Source organism: Scyliorhinus canicula, chromosome 16 (genome assembly GCF_902713615.1).
Source record: "Scyliorhinus canicula chromosome 16, sScyCan1.1, whole genome shotgun sequence".
Classification (NCBI taxonomy): Eukaryota; Metazoa; Chordata; class Chondrichthyes; order Carcharhiniformes; family Scyliorhinidae; genus Scyliorhinus; species Scyliorhinus canicula.
The window spans coordinates 13,076,998-13,092,233 of record NC_052161.1 but is presented as its reverse complement, the minus strand read 5'-3'; the positions used below and the strand labels follow the sequence as shown (position 1 = coordinate 13,092,233).

The following is a 15,236-nucleotide window of genomic DNA, read 5'->3' as shown; positions in this document are numbered from 1 at the left end:
AAGCGGTCAGCGTTGGTGTTTATATCCCACCCAAGCCCGTCTCTCAATCCTCCTCCATCTCCACCTAATCCCATCTGTAGCTCCTCTTTTCCTTTCTCCGTCATCCGGCTTCACCCTGAACGAAGCCACGTTAATTCACCTTCTCCTGGTGATAGTGGGCTCCAGATTCTAATCACTCTTTCAGACAAATACATCCCTCCTGAATTCCCGGTTGAATTTGTGACAAATCATTATAGTCCCAAAGAGACCCAGTTGATTTTGTTTCATTTTATAACAAAAAGTGACATCAGAAATGCATGGACTCCAGTAAAAACTAACTCCTAATAGGCAAGGTAACTTGGTGGTAGAGTTTGTACAGTTAGTTCTAACACTTAGCAGCAAAGTTGAAACAAAACATGATTCCTTTTCTTTAAGTTCAAGGCAAAAATGGTGCATAATTCAGAATGAAGCTGGAAGAAAACATTAACCCTCTGTTCAGAACAGCATGATCATTCGACATGTACACAATCACTGTTGTCGCACGTACCACAGGATTCAGGGTAGAAGCAAAGGTCCAGACTTAAACAGCAACAATAAAGAGCAGCCAACGTGTTCCACAGGATGGGTCGTAACCAGTGCGATAGGAATGGGAAGCAGAATTCGACGCATTACCAGCCACACGGTCAGGGCCAGTCCATTCCTTCAGCAGTAAGCAATGTCCAGACCTCCTACTCTCAATTTTGCTCGAGAGCTGGTCAACAGGATGGACGTTATTTGCAGATCATTTCTCCAACACCAAAAGATATCCCCAGGCTCCAAAAAATGAACATTTGTGTGCTTTGGTAAACATGGAGGTAAATGGTGGGGTCAGAAGGCCCACAGGTACATACGCACACACATTACATATATGGACTGGCACTCGCACTACATACGACACATACACCAGGCGAAACGCGCACACACAGACAGACGTACACACACACACATATACTCAAGGGCTACAGCGGTTCTAGAAGGCAACTCACCACCACCTTCTGAAGGGCAACTGGGGATGGCAATAAATGCTGGCCTAGCCCGCGACCCACATCCCGTAAATGAATAAAAAGCATAGAGACAGGCATATATATATATATATATATACACACACACACATAAACACAGAGGCAGGCATACGCACACACAGATGCACAGTGACATACACGTGCACACAGGCACATATATACACACACACGCGCACACACCCGCAGACGTGTTCGCGCATTGACGGACACACACGCAGACACACATGTGCACAGACACACACATGCGCACAGGCAGACACACGTGCGCATGTGCGCACAAGACATGCGCACACAGACACATACACAGACAGCTAAATGCACAGAGTCAGGCACATACACAGACAAGACACATACACAGACAGCTAAATGCACAGAGTCAGGCACATACACAGACAGACACATACAGACAGCTAAATGCACAGAGTCAGGCACATACACATACAGACAGCTAAGTGCACAGAGTCAGGCACATACACAGACAAGACACATACACAGACAGCTAAATGCACAGAGTCAGGCACATCCACAGAGACAGACACACACAAGCACAACAAAGGGGCACTTCCAGAAAGAGTTCAATTTTCTCTGGAAAACATTTGCCAATTTAGTCGGTTTGTGTGGCGTGAGCAGAAAGTTACTGCTGTATGTCAGTCAATGATCTTTCATACATTCCAGTTCCGGTGGAAAATCATTGACCGGAAACGTTTGCTGGGTTTCACTCTCCGCAGACACTGCCTGACTTGTTGAATGTTTCCCGCAGTTTCTGTGGTCACTGCAAGTTTACAGCATCTGCAATATTTTTCCTCCCGCTCCTCATTTCCAAATGTAATTCTTTCAAAGCTGAAACTGAGGCTGATGGCGATGTAAAGTTATAAAATAACGTAGCCAGCGAAGGCTGTATTCAGTCTTGTAGTTAGGTTCCCATGAATAAAAAAGAGAGATTTAATTTCAAGCATCATCATTGTAGTTTTTTTTCCTACCAGTCAGTCGGCACATGCCAAGTCTGTAAACGTTGAACTCAGTTTTTCTCTCCCATTGTCATGTCAAGGGTCAACCAATAGTATAACAGTGAGTACACTTTGGAAGAACCTCATTGGTTGTAAAGCACTTTGGGATGTCTTGAGGTTGTGAAAGGGGTCAAATAAATGCAGGACCTTTCATTCTTCACTCCAGAGCACCTTCAACTCAACAGGAGAGAACATTTAGGGAGGGTCTTTGGGTAGGTCTGTGGTATAGACTACAGGTTTAGGTTGAACATAGGTAAATAATAGCTGCCATTTAAAGCAATTCCAAGTGTTCTGATTTGTTTTATAAGTTCCAGTTAGTTGATTAACCCGCAAACCCGCAGCAAGTCTTAGATGGTTGCCCCGGGGATAATGTACAAAAGCAACAGAAATCAAAAGCTCCGTGTTCGCACTGAGAAGCAGCTTGGCCTGTCGACAGGCTGCCGAGCCCCTGCCACAATGACAGAGCTGGTTTCAGTGTTAAGGAAACAGGAACCTTAGGGGTCTGAGCTTGTGGTGTCTGCGGGTAGCCCGTGGCGGTTTTGCCACCGCCCCCTGATACCGCCGTGTGCCGGGCAGAACAGGCCCCTCCCACCAATCTCATTTTTTCTCTTTGGCATTGGCGGACTTCCCAGGCTGCTCTGGGGTGGCGGCGTCGTCCTCCTTCACCTTCCGCAGCTTGGCTTTCCCCTTGACGGCCGAGAAGGTGAGCGAGGCCTTCTTGAACTCCAGCGGAAAGATGCCCAGGTCTCCGTCGAAGCGATTCTTCGCCACCTGCAGGTAGCGCTTCCCTTGGCCCGAGGCCAACTTCTTGTCTTGCAGAATGAGCACGTTGTCAGCTTCCTGACTGGCCTGGGCGAGGGAAACAATGCAAAGTGAGCAAGGGTTTCAGCATTTTCTGTCGTTCTCTCCCCTCCCCCAAACACACACAAGCCAACACCCCCCACGCCAGGTAACTCAAAGGGAAGAACATTTGGCTCCAGTGGGGTTAAAGGTCAGGGATGCCTTAAACCACAGAATAGTAACCCAGAATCAAAAGAAATGCTATAGAATTCGGAAAACACTGAGGCGGGGGGAAGGAGGGGGTTTCGCGAGGTAAGCGGGTGGGGGGCAATTTTTTTCACGACACGAATGCCAGCTGTGGCCGGTGAGTTCAGGGGGCGATGGGTGAACGGGACTTGATACCAGGACCTCGAGGTGGAAAGGGGCGCAGTAAGGGAGGGCCACTAGCCTTTGTAAAATTAAATGTTTTTGTTTTTAAGTGACATCCAACTTACCTTGGCTGTTCCAAAGATAGAAGCTGTTTGCAGCTCCTTATCGTCCTCTTCCTTCCTGGGGTGGATGACAAGGGTCACATGACAACTATTGTCCGAAGCAAACTTCCTAAACGTCCCAACAATATAATCCTGTGCGGAAAACCTGGGGTGTGAAAATAGCACTTTAGTTCATTTGGATAGAAACGAACCAGTCAGGGCTCTCTCTTCTCTCTGGTCCCTATTGTGTGTGTGCATGCGTTGGGGGGGGAGGGGGGGGGGGGGGAGGAGGAGGAGGAGGAGGAGGAGGGGGGAGGGGGAGAGAGAGAGAGAGAGAGAGAGGGAGGAGAGAGAGAGGAGAGAGGAGGGAGGAGAGAGAGAGAGAGAGAGAGAGAGAGAGAGAGAGAGAGGAGAGAGAGAGAGAGAGGAGAGAGAGAGAGAGAGAGGAGAGAAGAGAGAGAGGAGAGAGAGAGGAGAGAGAGAGAGAATTAGAGATATATAGTCCCCATAGCACTAACATGCCCGGCTGGGGGGTCAATTGAAAAATTCAAGGCTGGGTTTGAGAGATTTTCTTGTCAGCTGAGAAAGGTGGGGTAAGGTAGTTAAAATGGACTTGAGCTACAGGTCAGCTTTGGTCTACCTGAGTGGCAGGGCAGGTTTGAGGGGCTGAATGGCTTCTCGTCTTCCTGGAAGCGTAGGAAATAAGAGGACTGGGCCATTCAGTCCATCGAGCCAGTTCTGCCATTCATCTAAAAGCGTGGCTGATCTTCTACCTCAGAATGCCATTTTCCCCCGCATTCTGAAAAAATGAAAAATGAAAATCTCTTATTGTTACAAGTAGGCTTCAAATGAAATTACTGTGAAAAGCCCCTAGTCGCCACATTCCGGCGCCTGTTTGGGGAGGCTGGTACAGGAATTGAACCGTGCTGCTAGCCTGCCTGGTCTGCTTTCAAAGCCAGCGATTTAGCCCAGTGTGCTAAACCAGCCCCACTCGATTTCTTCAATTTCTAGAAACCCATCAATCTCAATCGGAAGCATACCCAATGGCTGACCTTCCACTGCCCTCTGGGGCAGAGAATTCCAAAGATTCACCACCCTCCGAATGAGGAAATTTTTCCTCATCCTATAGGTCGTCTATCTGACCGAACTCTTATTCTGAGACTGTGGCCCCTAGTCCTAGACACCCCAGCCAGGGGGAAATATCCTTCCTGCATCCACCCTGCCAAGCCCTGTAAGAATTATGTACGCTGCAATGAGATTATCGCCAGAGAATACAGGTCAAATCTCCTCAATCTCTCCTCGTAGGACACTCCTTCCATCCCAGGGATCAGTCTGGTGAATCTTCAGTGTATTCCCTGCAGGATACTAAAACTGTTTGCAATCCTCAAGGCCCGGTCTCACTGAGGCTTTATACAATTGCAGCAAGTGCTCCTATACTCAAACCTTCCTGCAATAAAGGCCAACATACCTATTGCCTTCCCAATAGATTGCTGCTCCTGCATGTTAGCCTTCAGAGACTTGTGGTCAAGGACGTCTCTTTGGATGTCAACATTTCCCAATCTCTCACCATTTAAGGAATATTCTACATTTCCGTTTTTCCTACCAGAGTGGATAACGTCACATCTTTCCTGGGATGTGTCCCCACATTGACATACTCCGCCTTTCACCAACACCACCCCCTCCCCCGGGAATTCTAGAGAACCAAGGGATTAACGGGAATGAGGAACTGAAAGGAATTAGCGCTAGTAAAAATATAGCACGTTAAAAATATATTGACCAGCATTTGTTGCCCATTGCTCAAAGGCCTGAAGACGGCGTTTCTTGAACGGCTGCAGTCTACCTGGTACAGGCACAGCCAAAAGTGCTATCAGGGGCTGACTAGCACAGTAAGCTTGAGGGGCCAAATGGCCAACGTTAATTCCTTAGGTCCAGATCCAGCAAATCTCTGCACAGGGGGATTTGGGGAGAGAACAGCTGGAGCCTGAGATTGGACCAGTTTGCTGAACCCATGATTGGAGATGTTACATTTTGAACAGGGATGGGGGAATATTTGGGATCTTGGAGACCAAGGAAAATCAATGAAGGGAGCTTCCACCGCATTTAGAAGACATAGAACATTCAGCTCGGCGGATCGCGTGCGATGGGTTGCAAAAATGAGCAAGATAGCATGATCACAACCTGTCCCCCGTGTTTTAGTTAAAAGGAGCAATTACCTGTCGACGGAGAGATGTTCCTGTCCCATCATAAACTGGAGGTTGTCTATCACAATGTGGCTGATGTCGTACATGTACACTGCATGTTGCATGGTGTCGATAACCGACCTGCACAATAAAGGGAAACCTTGTTAAATTCAACACTGATCACCAGGTTATAGAACATAGAACATAGAACAGTACAGCACAGAACAGGCCCTTCGGCCCTCAATGTTGTGCCGAGCCATGATCACCCTACTCAAACCCACATATCCACCCTATACCCGTAACCCAACAACCCCCCCTTTAACCTTACATTTATTAGGACACTACGGGCAATTTAGCATGGCCAATCCACCTAACCCGCACATCTTTGGACTGTGGGAGGAAACCGGAGCACCCGGAGGAAACCCACGCACACAGGGGGAGGACGTGCAGACTCCACACAGACAGTGACCCAGTCGGGAATCGAACCTGGGACCCTGGAGCTGTGAAGCATTTATGGTAACCACCATGCTACCCTGCTGCATCAAATTATAGAAAGCAGGGCTGGACTGAGGGCACCGGCTGGGGCTGGAACGGAAACCATTGCAAACATGAAAACTCCCGTCTCCCAGCACAATCACGTGAAGACTAAAAAAGCTGGGATCGTTCTCCTTGGTTAAGGAGGGATTTGATAAAGGCGTTCAAAATCCTGAAGGGTCTCGTTGGAATTTTACTTTCATTCCTTCATCCAAGGCGTGTGGGCGTGGTTGGCTAGGTCAGCATTTATTACTCATCCCCAATGGAGACGGTTGGTGGTTGTTGAACCGCTGCGGTCCACGTGGTGTAGGTACATCCGCCGTGCTGTTAGGGAGAGCTCTAGGATTTGGACCCACTGACGGTGAAGCAACGGCGATATATTTCCAAGTCGATAAGGAGATATGAACGTCAGTGGACAATAATTTAAGATAAATAACAAAAGAACCAGAGGCGAGATAAGGAGACATCTTTATAAGGAGAGTTTCAGTGATCTGCAATGAGCTGTGTGAAAGGAGATGGAAGCAGATTCAATCGTAACTTTCAAAAGGCAATTGAATAGATACTTGGAATAAAAAATGGTCTATGGGTAAGACTAGGGAACAGGGTCAATTGGATGGCTATTTCAAAGGGCCAGTATAGGGCCAAACAAAGTTATTTTATTTTACAACCCATTTAATTATCGCCTTAACTTAATTATACCCGAGCTGATTCATGGATCTGAAAACACTGGTGCATTAGTTTTTTAAAAAACGTTTCTCTCCACCGAGATAGTAGGAAAGCATTGTGGTCCCATGGACTGCAGGTTCCAAATCTTCTGAGGAGAATCTAGACCAGGGGTGGGCAAACTACGGCCCGCGGGCCGCATGCGGCCCGCCAAAGGTATTTCTGCGGCCCACCAAGTCATTAAAAAAAAAAAAAAAAAATTTTTTTTTAAAGAATTTTTTTTTTTTTTTTTTTTAATTTTTTTTTAAGGTTAATGCGGGGGGGCTGTTGGGTTACTTACTGGTATAGGGTGGATACGTTGACTTGAGTAGGGTGATCATTGCTCGGCACAACGTCGAGGGCCGAAGGGCCTGTTCTGTGCTGTTCTATGTTCTATATGAGGCGCCCAGAATCATAACCGGGTGAAGTAATTATTTTACTTAATATACTATGCGGCCCTTTGTGAATTGTGAATTTCTGAATGTGGCCCTTGCACGGAAAAGTTTGCCCACCCCTGATCTAGACGGTATTAACCCCACATTCAAAGAAACTTATACTCCACCAATTCACGGGATCAACGATGGCGGTTATAGGGGGAGCGGAGCAGAAAGGCCAGAATGGAACAATCCTACAAAGACACTGCCTGACTTGATGGGCCGAATGGCCTTTGCCCACTCCAGCAGCCCAAGTTCCCAATCTGCGATTGTTGGGTTAGGAGGTACATGTTTGTGCCGTGTACCTCTACAAATAAAAGCTTATATAAATTGTGTAAACGTGGGCTCTAGATCGGGTGGCATAGTGGTTAGCTCTGCTGCCTCACAGCGCCAGGGACCCGGGTTCAATTCTGGCCTCGGGTGACTGTGGAGTCTGCACGTTCTCCCCGTGTCTGCGTGGGGTTTCCTCCGGGTGCTCCGGCTTCCTCGCACTCCAAAGATGTGCAGGTTAGGTGAATTGGCCATGATAAATTGACCCTTGGGTGTCCAAAAGGTTAGGTGCAGTTATAGGGATATGGTCGGGATATGGGTCTGGGTAGGGATGCTCCTTCGGAGGGTCAGTGCAGACTCAATGGGCGGAATGGCCTCCTCCTGCGCTGTAGGGATTCTAGGATCCTTAACTGTTTGTTGTGGATTTAATTAGAAGTCAGGTTCACTCTACTGACATCAGCCGATGACCTTGCTGTCGTCCTGTTGCAGAAAGAGCTGCTAACGATAAGTCCAATATCCCAAATCACCAGTAACCTCTGTGTAATCAACATAGCTCTCAATGGTTAAAGGAGACATCATCCTATTTACCATGGCACCTATAAACTCCCCTTTTTGTTAACCTTTTAAGAAAGAAAATAGTTTTAGAACCTGCGATTCAACAATACTCTTTTTGCAAGAAAAACGTGTTAGTGTGAGAACAGAAAGCTTCGTTAGCGGCAGATTTCACAGCGTGTTCTGTAATCCTGCACGTTACTGCCGTTTGCTCCTCCTGATCTGTATGTGCAATGGTGGTTGGGGAAGGGGGGGGGGGGGAAGAATGACACAGAACCTGTCTGTTTAGCAATAGAATGATAAAGCACAGATTTCATTTCACAGAAGGAGGCCATTCGGCCCTCTTTGCCCGTGCTAGCTATCCAATTGGCCCCATTCCCCACTGTCCTTTCCCCAGCAGGCGTTTCCGTTTCAAGCATTTGTGCAATTCTCTTTTGAAAGTTATCAAATTTACTTCCACCCCTTCGAGCAGTAGGTTCAAGATCACAACTTTACGGCAAAAAATTGCTCCTCATTCCCCCCCCCCCCCCCCCCCCCCCAGCTACCCCAGTTTCATTGCCGATTATCAGAAATCTGGTTGGTTACTGACCTTTCCACCACTTCAAACAATTTCTCCCTATTTACTCGATGAAAACCGTCATAATTTCGAACACCTCTATTAAACCCTCCCAGTTCCTACCCTCCTGCTCCAAAATGTGCAGCCCCCCGCGCTGCACGGGCAACAACAGCCTAGCGACAACACCCCAAAGTGAGCCATCCCCGAAGGCCGAGCCTGGGCAATGAGTGTAGGCGGGTAGGATAACTAGCTAGGGAAAGAAGGGTGGGCGCATCTCAGACGGGCGTGATCCTGTCCTTACCCAATGCACAAGCATGGCTACTTTCCGCAATGGGGAACCCATTAGGAGCCGAGAGGGCCCGAAGCCTATAAACACAGGCCAAAGCCACCACGATAGCGCTTACCCTTACTACTCACACCTGGGCTGCCCACCTCTTTCCTATTCTAATATCTCCCAATGTTTGGGCGTAACATTTTGTTTGATAACGCTCTAATGGGGCGACGTAAATATAAGCTGCTGTCTATCTGGATCACCCAATAATTTACTTGATGCTGTGCTGCCCATGAAAGGTCATGAAGAAAAGCGGCAGGTTCTCAAACTTGTCGGCCCACTCATCGTAGTTGTCCAGCTGGTCGTCCAGGCGCTGCATCGCAAACTGAGTCAGCATGATCTTGGCCAGCCGGACGTTGTTGATCTCAAAGCTTCCCCACAGTGTGTTCACCCCTTGGATGCAGAGGTCCAGAGCGCACTCGCTGATAAAGGTCGTCTTCCCGCTGCCTGTAGGACCTGTTTGCGAGAGAAAGATGGCCGTTTATGATGAGCCCCGATCAAAGCCGGCCCTACTGGTTGCCATGGTTACCTGATCCCTACCACACAGAGCCCCGACGGACAAACGCAGCAGCATACTGATCTCAAACTCAACCTCGGACGTGGGTTCGAGTCCCACTCCAAAGAATTCAGCACAAAACTTAAGCTCACAATTTTCAGTGCAGTTCGGAGAGAGCGCTGCACTGTCTATCGGATGGGGCATTAGGGCGGCCCGGTAGCACAGTGGTTAGCACTGCTGCTTCACAGCACCAGGGTACCAGGTTCGATTCCCGGGTTGGATCACTATCTGTGCGGAGTCTGCACCTTCTCCCAGTGTCTGCGTGGGTTTCCTCCGGGTGCTCCGGTTTCCTCCCACAAGTCCCGAAAGATGTGCTTATTAGGTGAATTGCACATTCTAAATTCTCCCTCCGTGTACCCGAACAGGCGCCGGGGTGTGGTGACTAGGGGATTTTCACAATAACTTCATTGCAGGGTTAATGGAAGCCTACTTGTGACATTAATAAAGATTATTATTAAACCCAGGTCCTCGAGGGTCACTGTTGTACAGAATTCTGCATCAAAGCTCCCTGCCAGTTACATAAACTCCAGTGCTTAGGGTGGAAAGCTACAAATCTAATTCAATGGAAATAAAAGCAAAATACTGTGGATTCTGGAAATCAGGGAGATGGGGCCCCAGTTTAACGTAACAGGCAGCACCTCGGGCTGTGCAGCACTCCCTCGGTACTGCACTGAAATGCCCACCTAGGTTACGTGCTTAATTCCCAAAGGGGGCCACGAACCCACAATCGTCTGACTCCAATGGCGGCATTTCCCGCCTTCCCGCGGCCTATTTTCCGGCGGCAGATTTTAGTGCACGTCATCTAAGCTGACAGTCCAGTGCAGGACTGGGTGAGTGGCCCCCTGACAGAGACGAGACTGTAAACCAGGCTCTGTCTGTCCTGTCAGGTTAATGTGTAGGACCCCAAGGCAGTATATTGTCGGAGAGCAGGGGGCAAGGCCCCTGGTGTCCAGGCCAATTTTAATTCCTCAGTCGACAGCACTACAAACAGATTAATTTGGTCGCCATCACTGCCGTTTGGGGGAGCTTGCTGTGCGCAAATTGGCCGCCCCGTTTCCTGAATTACAACATTGACTCTACTTCAAACTTGACTTAATTGGTGGTAAAGGGTTCTGGAGGCTGTGACAAATTGTGTCATAAAGCTGGTTACCAAATTGAAATGGGCATTTATCCGTTTGCCAACAGGGGTGTGACCAAGATTTGCGGCTGCGTTGAGGAGAGTAACCAAACTACCTGTGAAAACGGTGAGCTCCCCTTTACGATGCCCCTTGAGGAGTTTGTTCAAATCGGGGAACCGCTGCCATTTGATGCCGGAGACCTGGTCGACATTGGCCAACTCCCCAAACACGTCGTCTCGCAGCTGGCGGAAGGAGATGATGGACTTGTGACCGGCGGGCACGGCGTTCTTCACAATCTTACCCAGGTTGAGGCCCATGGCCAGAGCCTCCTGGGGGCAGGGCTGTTGGTCACCCGGCCGGACCAGGGAGCAACGCTTCATGTTGAGCTTGCGGGCGAAGATCTTGGAGGCCTCCCAGGAGAGGAGGTCGCTGCCCAGCCAAAGGGTGATCTTCTTAAACTGCTCCAGGTAGGGCAGGAGGGCGGGCGGTAGGCAGCTGACTCCCCTGGGCAAGGAGACGCAGGGTAGGCCAGTGGCGCTGGTCACTGCCAGGCAGTCAGTTTCCTTCCCCGTCAGGACCAGTGTCGTATCCTTCCTCGTTAGGACATGGAGACCAAAGAGGTTGTGGTAGCTGCTGGGCTTTGGCAGGGTATTTGCCACATAGTTGACCTGGCGGCCATTTTGCTCGGCCGAAAGCAGCTTTAACCCTTTCAAACTCAAATCCCTCCAATTAAACCAGGGGAACACCAGACTTTTAGTGGGCTTGAAGTACTTCACACTCAGCTTTTTCAGGATCAGATCAGGGACCTTTGTGATCCCGAACATGGCCTTGACCAGGCGCGTCTCCTCTTCCTCCACATCAGCAAAGGCCATCGCTTTGTTCCAGATCTGTTGCACCTCCTTCAGGTCCATCTCCTGCTCGCTCAGCTCCCAGTCGCTCTCCGGCACCTTCAGCAGCACATCCGGGCCCAGGTTGTCCCGGCCTTCCTTCTGCATCACTTCCAGACAGTCCTGGAAGTCCTGCCAACCCCCCTCTAGCAGAGTCTCCTTGCACAGGAACTGGCCCGTGGTCTTGTCGATGAAGAGCGTGAAGGTCTCCTTCTCCGCCTTGCCCGTGTCAAACACCTTGCCGACGAACAAGCTGGGAACGTGGAGGCAGCTGTACCCGTCATGGAACGGGATGCCCTTAGCCCGCAGGTACTGCCGGATTTCAGTCACCGTCACGGGAGCGAAGGCGGACAAGACGTCAGCTTTTACGTTCTTGCTTTTAACGTTTCCCTTGGCGCAGAAACACAGCGAGGGCGTGGTGCTGAGAGGGGCTGGGTGCGGTGCGCCTCTTAGCCACGCCAACATCAGGCGGGACCTTCCAATTGCAGGGTTAATCGATGGCGCAGTCCGTCGCCTGCGGGTGATACCCGCGATGCTGTACCACCTTCGTGACAGGTTTGATCCCTGCAGGATCCCGTTAACCGCTCTGCAGCCACTGTGGAGCATGTTCTCTGGGGAGAGGAGAGAAAAAGACAGCTGAAAGACCAGCGACAAACTGCATTCCTATAGCACCTTTAAGATAATGAAATGCCCCGACTCGCTTCACCAGAGCGTGCTCAGGCAACACTCAGGGCATGTCAGGGCAGGTGTCCAGAAGCTCGGTCAAGGAGGCGGCTTTTAAGGAGCATCTTTGACCATAAGGCGTAGTAGGAACAGAAGTAGGCCATTCGGCCCACCGAGTCTGCTCCTCCATTCAATGAGATTGTGACGTAAAGGAGGGAATGGTATAGGGAGGAGATTCCGCAGCTTAGATTCTTGGCAGCTGAAGGCAGGGCAGGCAACACTACAGTACAGCAAAAAGGGAGTCCTCAGGGTCTGCAGCGGTTCAAGAAGGAACTCACTGTCACCTTCTGAAGGGCAGCAAATGCTGGCTACATGCCCACAACCCGCACGGTAGCGCAGTGGTTAGCACTGCTGCTTCACAGGGCCAGGGTCCTGGGTTCGATTCCCAGCCCCGGTCACTGTCTGTGCGGAGTCTGCACGTTCTCCCCGTGTCTCCGTGGGTCTCCTCCGGGTGCTCCGGTTTCCTCCCACAAGTCCTGAAAGACGTGCCTGTTAGGTGAATTGGACATTCTGAATTCCCCCTCTGTGTACCTGAACAGGTGCCGGAGTGTGGCAATGAGGGACTTTTCACAGTAACTTCAATGCAGTGTTAATGTGAGCTACTTGAAATTCTGGGATCTTCCTGTGCATTAAAGGCAGTTTTTTTTTAACAGAATTCTACATCAAAGCACTCTGCCTGCTACATAAACTGCGGTGCTGGGGCGGAACGTTGCGAATCTAATTCAACGTAAATAAAAGCAATATACTGCAGATTCTGACAATCACTCGCTCAGCCCACAAGCATGCCCCCAACCTTCCTGTCGCTTGCCATTGTAACTCAGCACCTTGCTCTCTTGCCCACATGTCTGTTCTTGGCGTGCTGTAACGTTCCAGTGGAGACCAATATAAACAGGAGGAGCAACACCGCACCTCCCAATCAGGCCTGTTCCTGTCCTCAGGAATCAACTTTAAGCTGTGATCTTTCACCTCCACCTTGACCATTTTTTGACATCCAAAACATTTCTACGGAAGCTAAAGAAATGTGGCATGTCTGCATCGACTCTCACAAACTTCTACAGATGTGCCGTAGAGAGCAGCCTATCCGGCTGCATCACAGCCTGGTATGGCAACTGCTCGGCCCAAGATCGCAAGAAACTGCAGACTTCGGTGAACTCAGCCCAACACATCACACAAGGTTGCCACCCCCACATTGATTCTGTATCCACCTCCCGCTGCCTCAGGAAGGCAGACAGCATTATCAGAGACGCCTCCCACCCAGGCATTGCCTTCTTCCAGACCCTTCCATCAGGCAGAAGGTACAGAAGTCTGAAGACCCACACATCCAGACATAGGAACAGCTTCTTCCCCACAGCTACAAGACTCCTCAATGACTCCCCCTCGAACTGATCTGTTCCCTGTAAGAACACTATTCACAGCGCCCTATGCTGCTCTTGCTCATGTATTTGCTTTGCTTGGCCCCTTGTTCCGCACTGTAACCAATCACTGTTTGTCGATGTACCATTTGTCAATGTTCTCTGTTGATTATTGTTTTTTTCTACTATATATGTACTGTGTACGTTCCCTCGGCTGCAGAAAAATACTTTTCACTGTACTTCAGTACGTGTGACAATAAATCAAATCAATCAACATTTGTTGTCCCAAAGCAAACCTCCTGCCCCCCTCCCCCACTGGGCCACCTGTCGCTTGTTCCTAAGTCTTACTTTCACTAAGCTCTGACCTTTATTCTCCCATTGACACATTCTGAAATCTTACCTCTATTCAACTACTAGAACCCTCTCCTGCCATTAACCAGATCTGGTGATCTGCACCTTTGTTCCAATCTCTCCTCGCTCTCACCGATCACTGACTTTCTAATCCACTGCTCCACACCCTCTTATACACTTTTTAATCCATCTCATTTCTCCCGCCCTTCAACTCCAAAGAAGTCAGACAGACTCGATAAAAGCAAATTACTGCGGATGCTGGAATCGGAAACCAAAGAGAAAATGCTGGAAAATCTCAGCAGATCTGGCAGCATCTGTAGGGAGAGAAAAGAGCTAACGTTTCGAGTGCAGCTGACCCTTTGTCGAGGGTTTCCCAGATTTTCTTTTTGGTTTCATACAGATTCGAAATGTTAACTCCTTGTTTCTCTCTCCACAGATGCTGCCAGACCTGCTGAGTTTTATTCCAGCATTTTCTGTTATTTTTATGCACATGTCTGGGCAAAGATGTGCAGGTTATTTGGATTGGCCGTGCTAAGTTGCCCCTTAAGAGTGCAAAAGTGTGCAGGGATGGGGGGGGGGGGTGGATGTGTCCAGGTAGGGTGCTCTTTCAGAGGGTCGGTGCAGACTCGATGGGCCGAACGGCTTCCTTCTGCACTGTCGGAATTCTACGGTTCCATCACTACAATAGATCTTAGCAAGTTTATCGATTCAGGACAGCTGTCAGATGCACAATCATGCTGCGCGAATGCACGACTCAAAATCGATCGCATTCGCTCCGTCCACCTTACCTCCAGCTATTTATAACGCCGGACACGCTGAGGTTTCAGCTGGTGCCATTCCTTCAAAGGGGCAGCTCTAGTCGGCTGCTTACTGAAAGCATTGCAAAGACCAAGCACCGGTTCTGCGACCCGAGCACCAAGAGGGAGCCGTTCTCTCACTGCACACACAGCCCACATGTATCTCAAGGTCTGGAGTAAATACACATGTAGCAAAGAGGCAGCGCTGTGTAACAACAACCAGGTCCGGCTGGCGGCGCGTGCTGCCTGGCTTTAGAATGTTGGCCCGGGGATTTGGAATCTTGACCCGGGGATTTTGCAATGTTGGCCCGGGGATTTCGAATGTTGGCCCGGGGATTTCGAATGTTGGCCCGGGGATTAAACAATTTACCAGGCAAGATAGCGAGTGAATCCCCTCGTTCACTGTGCGGATGGCAGGCTGTTTCTCTTGAGCCCCATTGCAACTACCCCGCTCTCCCCTGTATTATTATCACTTGCAATATTTACCAGCCTTTTGTTTCTTTTAATGTTGCATTGCAAAATTTGCAGTGCGGCCCCCAATTTTTTTTAAGTAGTGTGTTTGCTTGCAACGTGAAGGTAAAGGAGGGGATTGCTGT

At 49.5% G+C, this 15,236-nt stretch overlaps 1 protein-coding gene across 2 annotated transcripts; it reads right to left on the bottom strand.

The window, feature by feature from the left end:
- Positions 1-1,103: 1,103 nt before the first annotated feature.
- twnk (twinkle mtDNA helicase) lies at positions 1,104-15,194 on the bottom strand. Of its 2 annotated transcripts, none has more exons than XM_038822320.1 (6): positions 14,632-15,194; positions 10,646-12,028; positions 9,072-9,312; positions 5,511-5,618; positions 3,322-3,463; positions 1,104-2,896 (listed from the first exon to the last, which is right to left on the bottom strand). In XM_038822320.1, the coding sequence occupies exons 2-6, from the start codon at positions 12,021-12,023 to the stop codon at positions 2,645-2,647; spliced, it is 2,121 nt and encodes a 706-aa protein (XP_038678248.1). In that variant the 5' UTR covers positions 12,024-12,028; positions 14,632-15,194; the 3' UTR covers positions 1,104-2,644. The 2 variants fall into 2 exon arrangements, with proteins under 2 accessions (XP_038678248.1, XP_038678249.1); XM_038822321.1 differs by having other exon boundaries at positions 10,832-12,028; positions 14,632-15,189.
- Between the last annotated feature and the right edge of the window lie 42 nt (positions 15,195-15,236).